The following is a 15,789-nucleotide window of genomic DNA, read 5'->3' on the forward strand; positions in this document are numbered from 1 at the left end:
CCAAATGTCGAAAGCACAGACCACAAATGAAGATGTGTATCATATTGTGTGTACGTCGAAATGTCGAAAGGCTAGAACCTAGAACCTCTAAATCGTTTTTAATTCAAAAAGTTTGATTTTTTATGGACTGTGCCGTTTTGCTTTTGGTTTCATAATATTATTTTGATTTTATTTTTTGACATTCGAATTTTGAGTTTCGAGTTTTGACTGTTGACTTGATTTTACAATTCTGATCGGAATTTTGATTTCAAGAGAATTCCGAAATTTGGTGCTGCTTATTTACTAAGATAATCATGACTCTATGGCAATTTTCAGAGACTTCACAATCACTGCTCAGGCAATGTATAGAAGCATCAACCTTTGATACTAACAATAGATGGATTAAAAAATTTGGAAGCAAATCTGATCCTTTGAACAAAAACGAAGAACTTTCAGGCTATCCAAACAAAGATGATATTGTAACCAATCACACTGCAAACAATATGGATGTCGAAGATATTTTAACCAATCACACTGAAAACATTAAGCAAGTGGAAGATTTTTGGCGCGAAGTTTCAGAATTAGACCCTATATCACATTTTGACTACATAGTAGAAAAGTGTATGGAAAATACAAATTTATACGTATTTCTAGCACAGAAATTGCCGCTAATTTCCATAGAAAAACTATGCAAACACGTATATCAAACTGAAAATATCAATCCGCTATTCATAGAGAAATTTTATACAATTTTCTTTCCTGAATTTTTGAAAAGAGAACCTACTAGATTGTCTATGCATTTACTTATAGAGGCGAAGAAAAATTTTGTATGTTTTAAATATTTTCTGGCAACCATCATAAAAGATACAGATTTACCAGACACAATATTAAATGATTTTATATCTATGTTAAATATTGCTGAACAAACAGAATTTTTAGTAATACTAAGCCATACAGATATACCTAAAGAAGTTTTTGTATATCATTTAATTACTATACACACTGTATACAAACTTGGTGAAAAAAATAGTGAACTTCAAAATTATATTTTGTCCAAGTTGGTTGAAATATCAGATAGTTGTGTGACAGACAAAAATTATGGTCGTTTCTTACTAGATTTTTTACAGTCACATAGAGACTATAGAACAAATATTTCAGAAATTGAAAATATAGTTGAGTCCCATAGGTCAGCGTTTAGGAGGCCCTGTTTGAATATATTGAATGAAATGAAATAAACTAATTGTTTTACATTGTTTATTAATTTTTCCACATTCTTCTATATATATAAAAATTAATTGTTGTTTGTTAGTCTTGCTGCTTGAGAACAGCTGAACGGATTTATCTCAGGATTTATCTTATCTTGGTTTTGAAATTTTCATGGAGGTATAGGGAAGGTTTAAAAGGTGAGAAAAATCCGAATAATTGCCAGGAAAACCATAAAAACCAGTGGTGATTTTACCAGTAGGCTGGAGCCTGGGGCGGCAGATTCTAGGGGGTGGCAAATTTCACCCAAAATCTTTCTCTTCTACAAAAAATTAAGAAATTGTAACAATAATTTTAATCCTGTACATTCCTACTAAAATATTGAAACTTGCAATCTAAGATAATTATTGTATTGATTGCGAACTAGGATAGCTATCATTGGATATTGTTGTATTGTAGCCCAGTGGATATGAACTCTGCCTCCAATTCCGGAGTTTCCGGGTTTGAATACAGTCCGGAGCATGCACCTCCCAACTTTTCAGTTGTGTGCATTTTAACAAATTAAATATCACGTGTCTCAAACGGTGAAGGAAAACATCGTGAGGAAACCTGCATACCAGAGAATTTTCTTAATTCTCTGCGTGTGTGAAGTCTGCCAATCCGCATTGGGTCAGCGTGGTGGAGTATTGGCCTAACCTTTCTCATTCTGATAGGAGACTCCAGCTCAGCAGTGAGCCGAATATGGGTTGATAACAAACGAATTAGTGTATCTACCGTTTGCCTTTTATCCATTAATTACGGGACATCTTTTACATAAAGATGCTTTTGAACTGAGATATAAATGTAAGCTAAGTATATCATGATTTTTTAATTTATATTTTTAGTTGATATCAAATTAATATTTTTAATGTAAACCACAAAATTTGAAATACAAATAAAACATCGAAAAATCTTTACAAAAAGGCGGCCTTATCGCATAGTAGAGATCTGTTACAGGCAACCTTAGTTAAGGTTAACCAACATAATTATGTTAAGAAACTAAACAGCAGAAGCATATTTATAAACATGTATAAAGATACCAATGCTTTATTATTAAAGATAATATTTATTATAACACAAAAGGTACAATTTTAAAAAGAAAATTATTATAAAGATATTTTTAATAAGTAATATATTATATTATTTTTTTATAAAAATTATAACCAAAATTTTCTTTTTGGTAAAGTAAAAAAAAATGGCTATACATACTCGTAGAAGTAGGTGCGAGAGGATTACCTACCAGCAAAATCTCTCAATAACTTGCTTAAAGACTTAGGCCTCTCTAGAGGTGCAGCTAGTTCTATATTAGAACGAGTGTCCAAAGCTGCTCTAATAGGATCTTACCAAATTTGGCGGCAGGGAGAACAACACGAGCAGAGAACAGGGAGTGTTGATCGATCGTCAACGAATTCCTTAACCCTACATCCTCTAGTTACAAGTCCGGGACTCTGCTTGAAGTTTTTCTCTCAACCACGCGATGGACCCGGCACCTGCACGGTGAATCCATGGAATGCTAAGATATTCGTCTCAGTGGATATGATTTACTTTGAAGAGAATTGAGGTTGAAATATTAATCCATGTTAATATGTATTAATATGGCAGGTGTATGGAGCTTAGCTTTGTTCTTGTTGCCGAGTACGCCGACATGCACATCTCACGCACATGTGACTGTTATTTCTTACAATTGTTATCGTGGGTTCCTATATGCAGTAAAAACTCACTTTTTCGCGCAAATTTAAAATTACATTTCTCACAAGAAAATGGTTTTTCACCAGTGTGGGTTTTAATATGCTGTGATAAATGACTTTTTTGCTCACATTTATAATTGCATATCTCACAAGAAAATGGCTTTTCCCCAGTGTGGGTTTTAATATGCCGTAATAAATGACTTTTTCGAGCACATTTAAAATTACATTTCTCACAAGAAAATGGTTTTTCACCAGTGTGGGTTTTAATATGCTGTGATAAATGATTTTTTTGCACACATTTATAATTGCATATCTCGCAGGAAAATGGCTTTTCCCCAGTGTGGGTTTTAATATGCCGTAATAAATGACTTTTTTGCACACATTTATAATTGCATATCTCACAGGAAAATGGCTTTTCCCCAGTGTGGGTTTTAATATGCCGTAATAAATGACTTTTTCGAGCACATTTATAATTGCATATCTCACAAGAAAATGGCTTTTCCCCAGTGTGGGTTTTAATATGCCGTAATAAATGACTTTTTTGAGCACATTTGTAATTGCATATCTCACAAAAAAATGGCTTTTCACCAGTATGGGTTTTAATATGCCGTAATAAATGACTTTTTTGAGCACATTTGTAATTGCATATCTCACAAAAAAATGGCTTTTCACCAGTGTGATTTGTCATATGCTGTAGTAATTGAGAATTTCGCGCACATTTGTAATTGCATATCTCACAAGAAAATGCCTTTTCCCCAGTGTGGGTTTTAATATGCTGTAATAAAACCCATTTTCGAGCACATTTGTAATTGCATATATCACAGAAAAATGGCTTTTCCCCAGTGTGGGTTTTAATATGCTGTAATAAGTTATTTTGTTGCGCAAATTTGTAATTGCATATATCACAAGAGTATGGCTTTTCACCAGTGTGGGTTTTAATATGCTGTAATAAGTAACTTTTTCGCGCACATTTGTATTTGCATATCTCACAAGAAAATGCCTTTTCCCCAGTGTGGGTTTTAATATGCTGTAATAAAACCCATTTTCGAGCACATTTGTAATTGCATATCTCACAAGAAAATGGCTTTTCCCCACGGTGGGTCATCTTGTGTTTCAATTTTCGACTTGTTGGTGCACATTTATAGTTCAATATCTGACAAGAGTAAGGCTTGGCAGCAGTGTGGATTCTCACGCGTGGTTTCTCATCTAGTACAGCTTGTTTGGGTTTCTTGAATATGTCGTATAACTGGACTACACAATTTGTGAATCTATTTATATCTGTGTACGGTTTGGTGCCGCTCTGAGATGATCGCTTGTCCAGTTCGTCAATGTTAGTTTCAAGGATTTGTTCGCTTTTCTGGATCGCACCTGCTTCTTCAGTTGCCTGCACTTTGTTATCGTTGTTTGCCGCAAGTCTCGCGGACAGTGGAGCCACTGAAACAACACATTCTTCTTATAATTGACTCCGACAAACCTTTGCGACAGCTCTACTGCTACTATCTGTGCGCCTGAACGTCACTCCCGCGACTTTACAGGGCCAGAGGTGCAGGGTTCGATCCCCGGCCGTTGGACTATTGTCCTGCCCTGCTCGTCACTTACCTAAAGCCTGAGCGCAGTCTGCAGACGGGGGAGGGTCATCATTCAGCCTCAGACTTCCTGTTCTGTGAAACATAGCAGTAGAATGTGAGTTTGCTAGCACTCAACGCAAGTTCAGCCACAATAACCCACGGGTCTGAACGATTGGCTGATGTGTCAGTTTATACTTTAAGTTACTAAATGAATGGCCGAGGCAGTTGCCCCACCTGATGGTGAGTGGAACACCGTCGCCTATAAACAGAGCTACACTTGTGATGCAGCACATGCAGTGTCGTTGTATACTGACTTGTTCTGCAGCACGAGTGAGTCACAGCTGCGGCTCACAGCTGCACGAGGCTCGCACACTTGTGATGCAGCACATGCAGTGTCGTTGTATACTGACTTGTTCTGCAGCACGAGTGAGTCACAGCTGCGGCTCACAGCTGCACGAGGCTCGCACACTTGTGATGCAGCACATGCAGTGTCGTTGTATACTGACTTGTTCTGCAGCACGAGTGAGTCACAGCTGCGGCTCACAGCTGCACGAGGCTCGCACACTTGTGATGCAGCACATGCAGTGTCGTTGTATACTGACTTGTTCTGCAGCACGAGTGAGTCACAGCTGCGGCTCACAGCTGCACGAGGCTCGCACACTTGTGATGCAGCACATGCAGTGTCGTTGTATACTGACTTGTTCTGCAGCAAGAGTGAGTCACAGCTGCGGCTCACAGCTGCACGAGGCTCGCACACTTGTGATGCAGCACAGGCAGTGTCGTTGTATACTGACTTGTTCTGCAGCACGAGTGAGTCACAGCTGCGGCTCACAGCTGCACGAGGCTCGCACACTTGTGATGCAGCACATGCAGTGTCGTTGTATACTGACTTGTTCTGCAGCACGAGTGAGTCACAGCTGCGGCTCACAGCTGCACGAGGCTCGCACACTTGTGATGCAGCACATGCAGTGTCGTTGTATACTGACTTGTTCTGCAGCACGAGTGAGTCACAGCTGCGGCTCACAGCTGCACGAGGCTCGCACACTTGTGATGCAGCACATGCAGTGTCGTTGTATACTGACTTGTTCTGCAGCACGAGTGAGTCACAGCTGCAGCTGCACGAGGCTCGCACACTTGTGATGCAGCACATGCAGTGTCGTTGTATACTGACTTGTTCTGCAGCACGAGTGAGTCACAGCTGCAGCTCACAGCTGCACGAGGCTCGCACACTTGTGATGCAGCACATGCAGTGTCGTTGTATACTGACTTGTCCTGCAGCACGAGTGAGTCACAGCTGCGGCTCACAGCTGCACGAGCAGCACCGCTGGCAGCACTCTGCAAAACACAAAACTCATTCACATGTCTGTCTATCTATTTGTTTTTGTTTTAAATGTCCTAAAATGTTAATAAGTATATTGTATTTTCTTGAGACTTCAATAATGTCAAAAGTAATCAAGTTTAGTTTACTAGTTTTTTTTATTGAAAACCATGGTTTTTCAATATTCACACCAAAAGTTATCTTTATATTTAACAGGATTCCAGTAAAGCACAAAGCAATAAAAAATATATATAAAGTTTTATAAGTAGTCGGGTTATGATTTTCAAACTTTATTTTTTGTTCCTACGCATATCTATTCATTGCAAGCAAGGTACATGACGAGTCAAGTACCCTACTGTATGATAGATATGCAGAGGAGGAGGATGCACCTCCGTGGAGTAGTCACCTGGAGATGCTTGCTCTTATGTTCCTTGTATGCAAGTTCTTGCACAAAGTCCTCAAAACAAAATTCACATTGGAAGATATCACTTTCACTCTTTATGGAACTCTGTGTTGCGGCCACATGGTCTGCTTTCCTACGAAGAGCTTGACTTATAGCTTCATCCAGTAGCCTAGACTCCAACTCTATGCTCATGTCAGAGTATTCATCATCAGATGCACACTCATTGTTGGAATTGTCTATGTGATTGTCATCTTCTTGTGCCAATTCCAAGTTATCAGCACTCGACATGGAGTCGGAACTGTTTTCATTCTTCACCACAACTGTTGCAACATCTCCCACTACAGATTCCTCTCCATCAGTGTGATCTATGTACAAGTCACAATGGTTAGCTCCTAATGTTGTTTGTGTCAAATTACACTTCAGATGTGCACTTGTGCAGTTCATCAATTCTTTGTGTTGTATAGTATTCTGAAACAAGGTCAATGTTACACCAAACAATCAAATCAGCAAGTAAAGTAACAAGACATAATAATACCTAACATGCAACCAAACAACTATTGTCTATTTCTCTTAATGAATATGTCGTTTCGTTGCATGCTAGGAGTACTAGTTTAAATATAAATGAAATAGTTAATACTAAGTGCTTACTACTGTCCCATCGGTCAGTGGTTAGCCTATGTGGCTTTGGATCACAAGCTCCTGTGTTGGAATCCTGACTCAGCTCATGGAATACCTACTGAGCTCAGTGAACAATCTCAACCCGGAGGTGGGAAGCTATCCCCTCCCCTATAAAGAGGGAGGCATATCACTAACATAGGTGACACTGATTATGATGAAGTACTCACTGATGCACGTTGTTCAACTGAGTCCGTCAGCAGTGAATGGGCTCTCAAGCTCAAGTCTCTAAATCTGCTGAAGTTGATCAATCTCTGAGCACACATCACACAGAGCGTTTGCTTTAGGTTTCCTCGACGACACAACTGAAACAACTGCACACAATAGGTGTTTGAAAAAAAAAATCCAAATTACTGTGAAACTAAGGTTATAAAATTAGATTGGATAAAAATTACTGTGGCTAATTTTTTAAGCAATCAGCAGCACTCAAATATGTCTCTGCATCTCTGAAAGCAGTCATCGCAGATACAGTTACTTCTACTAATTGATCTAATATTAACATACTTTAAATATTAACAATAAAATTCAGTCAAATGCCCAATGAAGTTGTCAACTCACAGACAGTCCAGTCAGCTGTTCATATGCCTCCTCCAACTTGTGTTTACTCATTAGAGACAGCTTGCTGTCAGAGTCCAGGCATATCATGCACATCTGTAAATATACCAACAGTTACTTCTACAGGACTGATTGCATGTGAGTAATGATATATTGCTTTAGCCCTTCCTTGATCTAAATTATCAACATATAATGTACTTACATGCAATGTTCACAAATAAAAACATAATAAACAGACCTGCACTATCGAAGGAACTGCATTAGAGTGAATCTGCCGCACACAACTCTCTGTTGTATAAAAGTCATCATCTAGGAAGTGCTGGGAGCAGACCACAGCAGGGTCGGGCAGGTGATGGTCTTGTGTGCTGAGGGCTCTGAGCCAAGCAGTACGGAGATTGCCTTCACTGGGTAATCTGGAAATCAACATTCATGGTATCCATACCTATGAACTATATGTTTATGTATAGTTGAAGCAATATGTTAAAAACACTAAGTCAAGGTAACTACACAATGGATGAATTCCTTTATGACAAAGATGCTTGGGGGCCATTGGAACAGGTTCTCTTCACACAGGGAGTAAGTGTGAAAGAACTTGTACTTAATAACTTTAACAAGTAAGTATAAACTATAACAATGAATGATTTTTTTGAAAGAGCAGAGTTTACTGCTGGCTCTTCTCAATAGAACCATATCGTAGGTAGTCTTTACAAATACTCAAACTTGATGTTTTATAAGTGTATCATGTAAACTAAGCCTTTTACACTTGAAATAAATGAATTTTGAATTTGATGCTTGTCTTCAATTGATTTAGGTTTAGGTAATCAAAATTGATAGTAAAACTTTAGCACACATGGCTTTCAATATGATATTATACTAACTGGAATCAAGAAAAGGAACCAATAAAGCTCAGACACTCAGTACACAGTGTGTGAGACAAGGTCATAGTTCTTCTTCTTTGCTGGAACTTTTCTACACTTGGTCATTATGTTGGCCCTTGTGTGTAGGTCATAGTTATAGCACTAGGTAGTCTTTACGGTAGCTTGTAGATTTTGATAGTTAGAATAAGACTGGTTGACAAAGAGTTGTAATATTGTCTATGAGATTGGCGGCTGTGGCTGAAATACATGAGATAAATAATTCTACTCACCCATGAAAGGTGATTCCTGTTCTCTCAGATGTTGACATATTGTCGAAAGTATTTTCGCAGAAAGGCACGCAGCACCGCATTATTGGTGCGTCGTCACGAATACAATAGTCCTCAACTGATAGGTACTGCTCTGCTTTTAGCGCTCACTGCAGTCAGCTCTACTACACCACATAAACGACTCGGGGGACACTTAGGGGCAGTTAATATTAATAAATTTACCACCAGTAGGGAAACTCTTCGTCTACCACAGAACTCATGCAACACTTCACAGTTCACTTCACGTAGTGCATCAACAATAGGACTCCTTTGACTTTTTTAGACTCGGTGACAATTTTCGACTTTTTGTTTTTTTGATATGTGATTTGTACGGTTTATTTAACATTAACAGTCCTAATATGTAAAAACTAAATATATATTACATTAGAGATGTTTTATTTTAAATTAACTTTAACCTCAAAAATATTTATTTTAAACATAAAATAAACACCCATTTAATTATATTAAATGTAGGGTGATTGTGGGAACAGTGGGTCACCCTTTTTTCCGAGTCATATATCTCAAAAACCATAAAAGCTATCGATGTCAAACTTTAGTGGAAGAAAGGTAGACTAATTGGCTGCGTTTCGGTATACAAATATATGTATTATACTTAATAGTTTTTGAAAAATATATATTTTTTTAAAAAATGGCTTTTGATCCACTGTGTCCTATATAGTGTATACAGTGAGTCAGTTTTCAGGTCACAGTGGGTCAGTTGGGTGTTTAACCTAAAATAAAAGGTAATATTTTTTATCTATGTATAAAAACTGTATTTAGACTTTGTTTAACATATTATTAATCCTTTAATATTATGACAAACAGATTTTTTTAAATGTAGTATTCTTAACTAGTCAACCAAAAGTCTTCATATGTAAAATGTCAAAGTAAATGAAGTTCTTCTTCTTTATAAACAAATATAATAATAATATTCATTCATTCAAAAATAACCAACATAAAACCACATTATAAATTTTAAACAAAACAAATGATTCTTAGCTTCTACACTTTTTACTTTAGCCACTTAACAATTTAAAAGCACTTTCGTTTTTTACCTAACCTATAAATCACAATTGAGATTTTTATAATAACATTATTATCAGCAAAACATAAAATTAAATAAAAACCTTTCCAAATACCAACTAACGGATATCGATTTGAGAACATAAGAGCGCAATTTTGATAATACTCCTTTAATGCATGTTCTTGCTCATCCGTGAAAACTCTGTTAACTCTGGTACAAGTCTCACATTTTCAGGACTTGTGGTTGTGGACTTGTGATGCTTTAACTTTGGCTGCATAATGTTGTAACGTCGAAAATGGAATTTTCTGTTCTCTAGCAACAGCAAGTATTTTTTCCCTGATTTGACATCTTGAAGAGCTTTTTTCATATCTTCTTCGGTATGATTACCTATTTTCCTACATAACAGGCGTTTCTTTGGCATTCTGTAAAATAAACTTACAATATGTAGATGTTAAGTTGGTGGTGTTACGTCCTTTGCCCTGGAGAGCACGTTAAGTCATCGATCCCAATATTATATAGAAATAGAAGAACCTCGCAGTTCTAATTCCCATAGGAAAAAAGTGATAATATAAAGCCTATTTTACTCCCTGATAATGTAGCTTTCTATTGAAAGAATTTTTCAAATCGGTCTAGTAGTTTGTGAGTTTATTTGTTACCTACGAAAATACAAATCTTTCCACTTTAAAATATTAGTATAGAATATAGATTATTTCAATAGGTCCACAGTGGGTCGACTTACTGTGCCCACTTTGGAAACGACTCACTGTGTACCACCCACGCCATTTTAATTTAACGACGCAATAACAGAATACTTCACTGAGAAAGCTAGCTCAATTTACTATCAAATGAGACCTTAATAAGTACTTAAAACATAAAAACTTTAACTAACTTCTGACATTTATAACTATGGAAGAAATAAAAATTAAAACTTACGTATTTTTTCTACTTTTGCAGTCACAAAACACAAACTAATTCCTGTACCGTTTAAAACGCTTCCTAGCGATCCACTGGCAAGCTTGGCGTGATTCATGTTGGAGCGCGAATATAATGTGAAAGAGACGCAACTATAGACCGTCTCTTTTTCACCAATATATTGCCGACCAAGTGTTCCCACATGACCCACTGTAGCCACAATGACCCTATACGTCGTATGTATCACAGATCACTATAGACTAGAAAGTATGCTCAGAATACAGAAACACTGTATTCTGAGAAAGTATGTATCGATTTTGTCTTATTCGTATGTATAGATTTTGAGGAAAAGGAATGTGAGACTGAAGGAGACTGAGAATTGAGGAATTGAGGATACATTTGACAATTGACATGAGGGTTCCCAACTTAGGGGTTTCCCCCCTTAGATTTAGGGGGCAAATAAGTGAAATGGGATTTTTTTAAGGGATTTTTTGACTCATTAATATTTTTAAATTGATGATAATTTTAATATTTCTTTCTTGACCTAGCGACTTATAACGACATCTAATACGTTATTCTACAACCACTGTGAGGCAACTGGCAGCAATTTTCATCGAATAAAAAAAATTGTTAAATTTATTTATTGTCAACATGTATGATTTTAAAAAATCTGAATTTTCATATATAGACGTAATATTTTGTCTGTATTAAATATAGACTTTTGAAACATATTAATATTACAGCATATTATTTCTAAATTATTATGAATTAATATTTTTTAGGGGGACAACTCAATAATTAAGGCGATTTTAGGAGTTTTTGACACAAACTTTAGGGTTAAATATTTTGTAGAGTTGGTAGCACTGGTAGACATATTGTTGATTGTTGAGCACATGACAGATGCCAGCTTTTAGGGTTCCGTAGTTCGCAAGAAACCCATACAGTTTCGCCATGTCCGTCCGTCCGTCAACGGCTTAGCGCAGGCTTATTAACTCATTCCAAAAAAGTGCACATCGACGCTAAAGAAGTTTTTACTTCTAAATATTGATCTCCACTTTACATAGGGGAGCTGTAGCGTGAAAAATTTACAGATTTTATTTTACGACTTGTCTACATTTTTAATGTACTTAGGTACACAATTATGCAAAATAACAGCTTGCTTTCTAGTGGTAATAGTCTGAGCTAAACTGCGGACGGACAGACGGACATGGCGAAACTATAAGTGTTCTTTGTTGACTACTGAACCTCATGCTCATTTTTTCGAAACTTTGAATGCCTATAAAATCAAAACTATTAGGTAATTTTGACTACAACAAAAACTAGTGTGTATGTATACGTACAGGCTTTACTGAGAAAACATTTCAAGTGATTTGGCATACCTAGTAACATTATTCATTCTCAGATATGTATGCAAATTTCCTCACGATGTTATAATTTCAGTAAAAATAAATTAAGGAGACTAAATGAAAGACACAAATTTTTGAATTGAAAACATATATTTCCTGATTATATCAACAAGTAGTCAGTACATCTTTATAATAATAAATAGGTAAGTTAAACATTAGAAACAGTTGTATGATGACATCGCGTAGTTCACCAAACGACGGTATTCTAAAGTAGCAAAAGTTATTTTTTTTTCAAAATCAACCTCAACCTCAACCTCACATACTTTACCTCTTCATATCTATACTAATATTATAAAGAGGTAAAGTTTGTAAGTTTGTAACATTCTTTAAATGGGGTAATCTTCGGAACTACTGGTCAGATTTCAAAAATTCTTTCACCAGTAGAATGCTACATTATCGGGGAGTGCTATAAGCTATATTTTATATAGGTATCATATATATTAGCCGAGTTAACACAGTTTTTGTCATACATACTCGAACTGAAAATCCTCTTAAACAGACTTATTCGCATGCGCTGCCTTAACCATTGTGTAAAATTGAAATTAATGTATGGAGGCTTTATGTATCTTTAAAAGTTCTACAAAAAAGTCCGCGACACCATATATCTATCTTCTATATATTAGCAGATATAGTACCTTTTGTGTTTTAAAAATTATTAATTTTATATACTTAGGTTTACGTCATTATTTATACAACTAAACAAACTAAACTAAAATCCTTATTAAAATAAATTATTTAATAATCACAAGGATATTATGGAGATAAGATTTGCCCTTTACAGTATGTTAATTAGTTAAATAGTTTCGGAGATAATACAAAATTTCTAAAAGACGCAGAAAATCCGCTATATGACGCCCCGCGCTTTCATTTACGTAGTTCCTGTTCCCGTGTGAATATGGGGATCAAACATAGCCTATAACACTCGCAAATAACGTAGCTTTCTATTGGTAAAACAATTTTCCAAATCAGTCCTTAGGTAGGATGGGGGTAAGGTTAGGTTAGGTTAGTAGGTAAGGTAGAAGTAGATTAGGGGTAGGGTAGGGGTCGAGTGGGGGTAGGGTAGGGGTCGAGTGGGGGTAGGGTAGGCCAGGGGTAGTAGTAAAGTTGACATCGAAATTTACGCGGACGAAGTATCGGGCGTCCGCTAGTTATTAGTATAGATTTAAATAAATAGATGATTGTAAACTGAGATATAAATGCAACATAAATAAATATGTATATAAATTTAAGTAGGTATATTATGTCTGTTATTTTTTCATTTAAATTTTTAGATCTTTATTTATGTTTTGCACTCTACAAAAATTTAAAGGCAAATAAAACAGAAATACATGGAAAATCTTTACAAAAGGCGGCCTTATCGCATTGTAACGATAACTACCAGCCATCCTTAGGCTCAGGACAACATCAAGTACATAACATATTTGTATTAGGAAATTAAATTGCAACAACATATTTATAAACATGTAAGAAGGGAGATCGCGGGGTTTGCCACTTGTGGATACTTGTGAGAGTGTGTTCCTTCCACGCATTGGGGAAGAAGCAGTTGCCAGGAGGACATTGAAAATGTTAACTAGAAAGTTTACAATATGTATAGGGAGCAGCTTTATCGCTTTGTTACTTTACTTTACTACTACCAACTCAGAGCCTTCTTTTTGTGTAGACCTGCACATTTCACTTACACATGGCTCATTATTTATTACATTTGCTATTGTGGGTTCTAATATTGTTCACGCCAGCCGTCGCTGATTGAATGGCGCTATGTTGCGAATGAGTCGACGACCGAACGGAAGAGCGACTTGCCGCCGCGGACCGGCGCGGGAGTGGAACGTCACTCGGTATTGACACGAGGCGGTCGATTGCAACTACGCTCACTTTGTTCGGTTGTTTTGGACGTCGGCATATGACGGAAACGCGCGCGTTTTGGAGGGGTTGTGCGGGTCAAATCTACGCCGTGTGGTCTTGTCGCGACTTTGTGCTCGGGAACGAACCGGGTTCCAATTTATTTTGACTGCTTTATGTGATAACTTTTTGGAAAGAGGGTAATGGTCTAATCTCTGGATGTCTCTCGCAAAAGATAGAGATTACTGGAAGAAGAAAGAGGAGGCCTTCACCCGAACGGGATCCACATCACAAGACGATAACTAACCATACTAACATTAGAATAAATATATAGATATAATTATAATTTAAACTTATTAACAAACGTTTGAAATGTAAATTGATGTAGAAATAAAAGGCTTTATTATTATTATTCAAATGAATTAAACTCTCACGCCCAGTACAAAATAAATATATATAAAAAGCCAAAGGGAAAATAAATAAACTTACTTAAATACGCAAAATAAATAAACTTAAATATACATTACATAAATACGTATATGCACCGGGCGGAGGATTCACCCCGGCAGGGAGACCAAACGGCCGGGGGTCAGGGCGACAGGTGGAGAAACCGGCGGACTATCCTAGCCGAGTCCAGCAAGACCGCTTTTTGCATCTTGCCTGCGAGCGAACTGCCACGGAACCCCAGCCGCCTCAGATGGTGAGCGAGGCTGACTGGGATCAAACCGTTGGCAGATATAACGATGGGGATGATTTCAGTGGACTCCACATGCCACATGGCGGTAACCTCGTGAGCCAGATCTAGATATTTACGTTTTTTCTCTGTCTCAGCTCTCACAAGGTTCTCGTCATATGGAATTGTGATGTCCACTAAAAACACCCGCGACTGTGCCCGGTCCAACACCACGATGTCAGGCTTATTCGCAAGAATAGTCCTGTCCGTGATAATGGACCGGTCCCAATAGAGCCGGACTCCGTCGCGTTCAAGCACTGGCACCGGTGTGTACTTGTAATAAGGCAACCTCTGGTCCAGGAGACCGTACGTCAGAGCAAGCTCTTGGTGAAGGATTTTGGCTGCTTGGTTGTGTCTGTGCAGATACTCAGTGTTGGCAAGAGCTGAACAACCCGAAAGGACATGTCTGAGTGACTCGCCGGGATGGCGACAGGCTCGACAGATGTCGTGAGTGCCATCCTTCAGAATGTACTTTCGGTAGTTCCGCGTCTTTACCACCTGGTCTTGTATCGCAAAGACAAACCCTTCGGTTTCCCCAAAGAGGTCACCGAAGCGCAGCCACTGCACGGACGCTTTTTTACTGACATGGGGCTCATGAAGAGCCTTAAAAAAGCGTCCGTGCAGCTCCTTCCCCTTCCATACGGTCTCCCGGTCAGAGATGCTCTGTACCACTGGTTTTTGCCATTCGCTGTTGGCCAAGGATAGCGGGGTGAATCCTTTATCACATGCTATGACTTCTGTATGCATCGGGGACTCTCTTTTCGTCTCGAAGTAGGTCCTGAGGTTGCATATCTCCCGATTGTGCATGGTCTTGGCGCTAAGTAGGCCTCGACCACCACACTTTCGGGGGACATACAATCTCATGACAGACGATTTTGGGTGATGCATACGATAGAGAGTCATAGTCGTGCGGACCCTTCTATCCAGGACGACTAATTCGGTCTGAGTCCATCTGAGCACGCCAAAGGTGTACATGAGAACAGGCATGACCCAGCCGTTATAAGCTCGAATCTTATTGGCGCCCGACAAATAACTTTTACAGATCTTTGTCCGACGCCGATAAAAACCCTCGCAAACTGACTGTTTCATGTCCGCCTCTTGCACCCCTATAGATTGTGACATGCCCAGATACCGGTAAGATTCAGTTTCAGAAAGGGTCTTGATGTTAAGCAGGTCAGGATTGATCCCGACCGTGTGAGTGACCTGACCCCTCTCCACATGCAAGAAGATTATTATTATTATTATTATTATTATTTGATAACTG

The 15,789-nt window shown here is 37.9% G+C and overlaps 3 protein-coding genes across 6 annotated transcripts in view; 1 reads left to right on the forward strand and 2 right to left on the reverse strand.

Moving 5' to 3' along the window:
* LOC112049567 (lysosomal alpha-mannosidase) overlaps positions 1–15,789 on the reverse strand; it is a 59,068-nt gene that overhangs the window by 33,586 nt on the left and 9,693 nt on the right. The gene's annotated exons all lie outside the window — the stretch shown is intronic.
* LOC128199688 (uncharacterized) lies at positions 153–1,229 on the forward strand. The gene has a single exon (XM_052890298.1). It carries the CDS (start codon positions 294–296, stop codon positions 1,212–1,214), a length of 921 nt encoding a protein of 306 aa, XP_052746258.1. The 5' UTR covers positions 153–293; the 3' UTR covers positions 1,215–1,229.
* Positions 1,220–9,540, reverse strand: LOC112054056 (zinc finger protein 84-like). 3 transcript variants are annotated; one of them, XM_052890288.1, is made up of 8 exons: positions 8,576–9,540; positions 7,667–7,841; positions 7,432–7,524; positions 7,044–7,178; positions 6,202–6,666; positions 5,649–5,812; positions 4,509–4,570; positions 1,220–4,343 (listed from the first exon to the last, which is right to left on the reverse strand). In XM_052890288.1, the coding sequence occupies exons 1-8, from the start codon at positions 8,653–8,655 to the stop codon at positions 2,893–2,895; spliced, it is 2,625 nt and encodes an 874-aa protein (XP_052746248.1). In that variant the 5' UTR covers positions 8,656–9,540; the 3' UTR covers positions 1,220–2,892. The 3 variants fall into 3 exon arrangements, with proteins under 3 accessions (XP_052746248.1, XP_052746249.1, XP_052746247.1); XM_052890289.1 differs by having other exon boundaries at positions 5,745–5,812; positions 7,044–7,187; positions 8,576–9,539; XM_052890287.1 differs by having other exon boundaries at positions 7,044–7,187; positions 8,576–9,539.

This window comes from Bicyclus anynana, chromosome 27 (assembly GCF_947172395.1).
Source record: "Bicyclus anynana chromosome 27, ilBicAnyn1.1, whole genome shotgun sequence".
Lineage (NCBI taxonomy): Eukaryota > Metazoa > Arthropoda > Insecta > Lepidoptera > Nymphalidae > Bicyclus > Bicyclus anynana.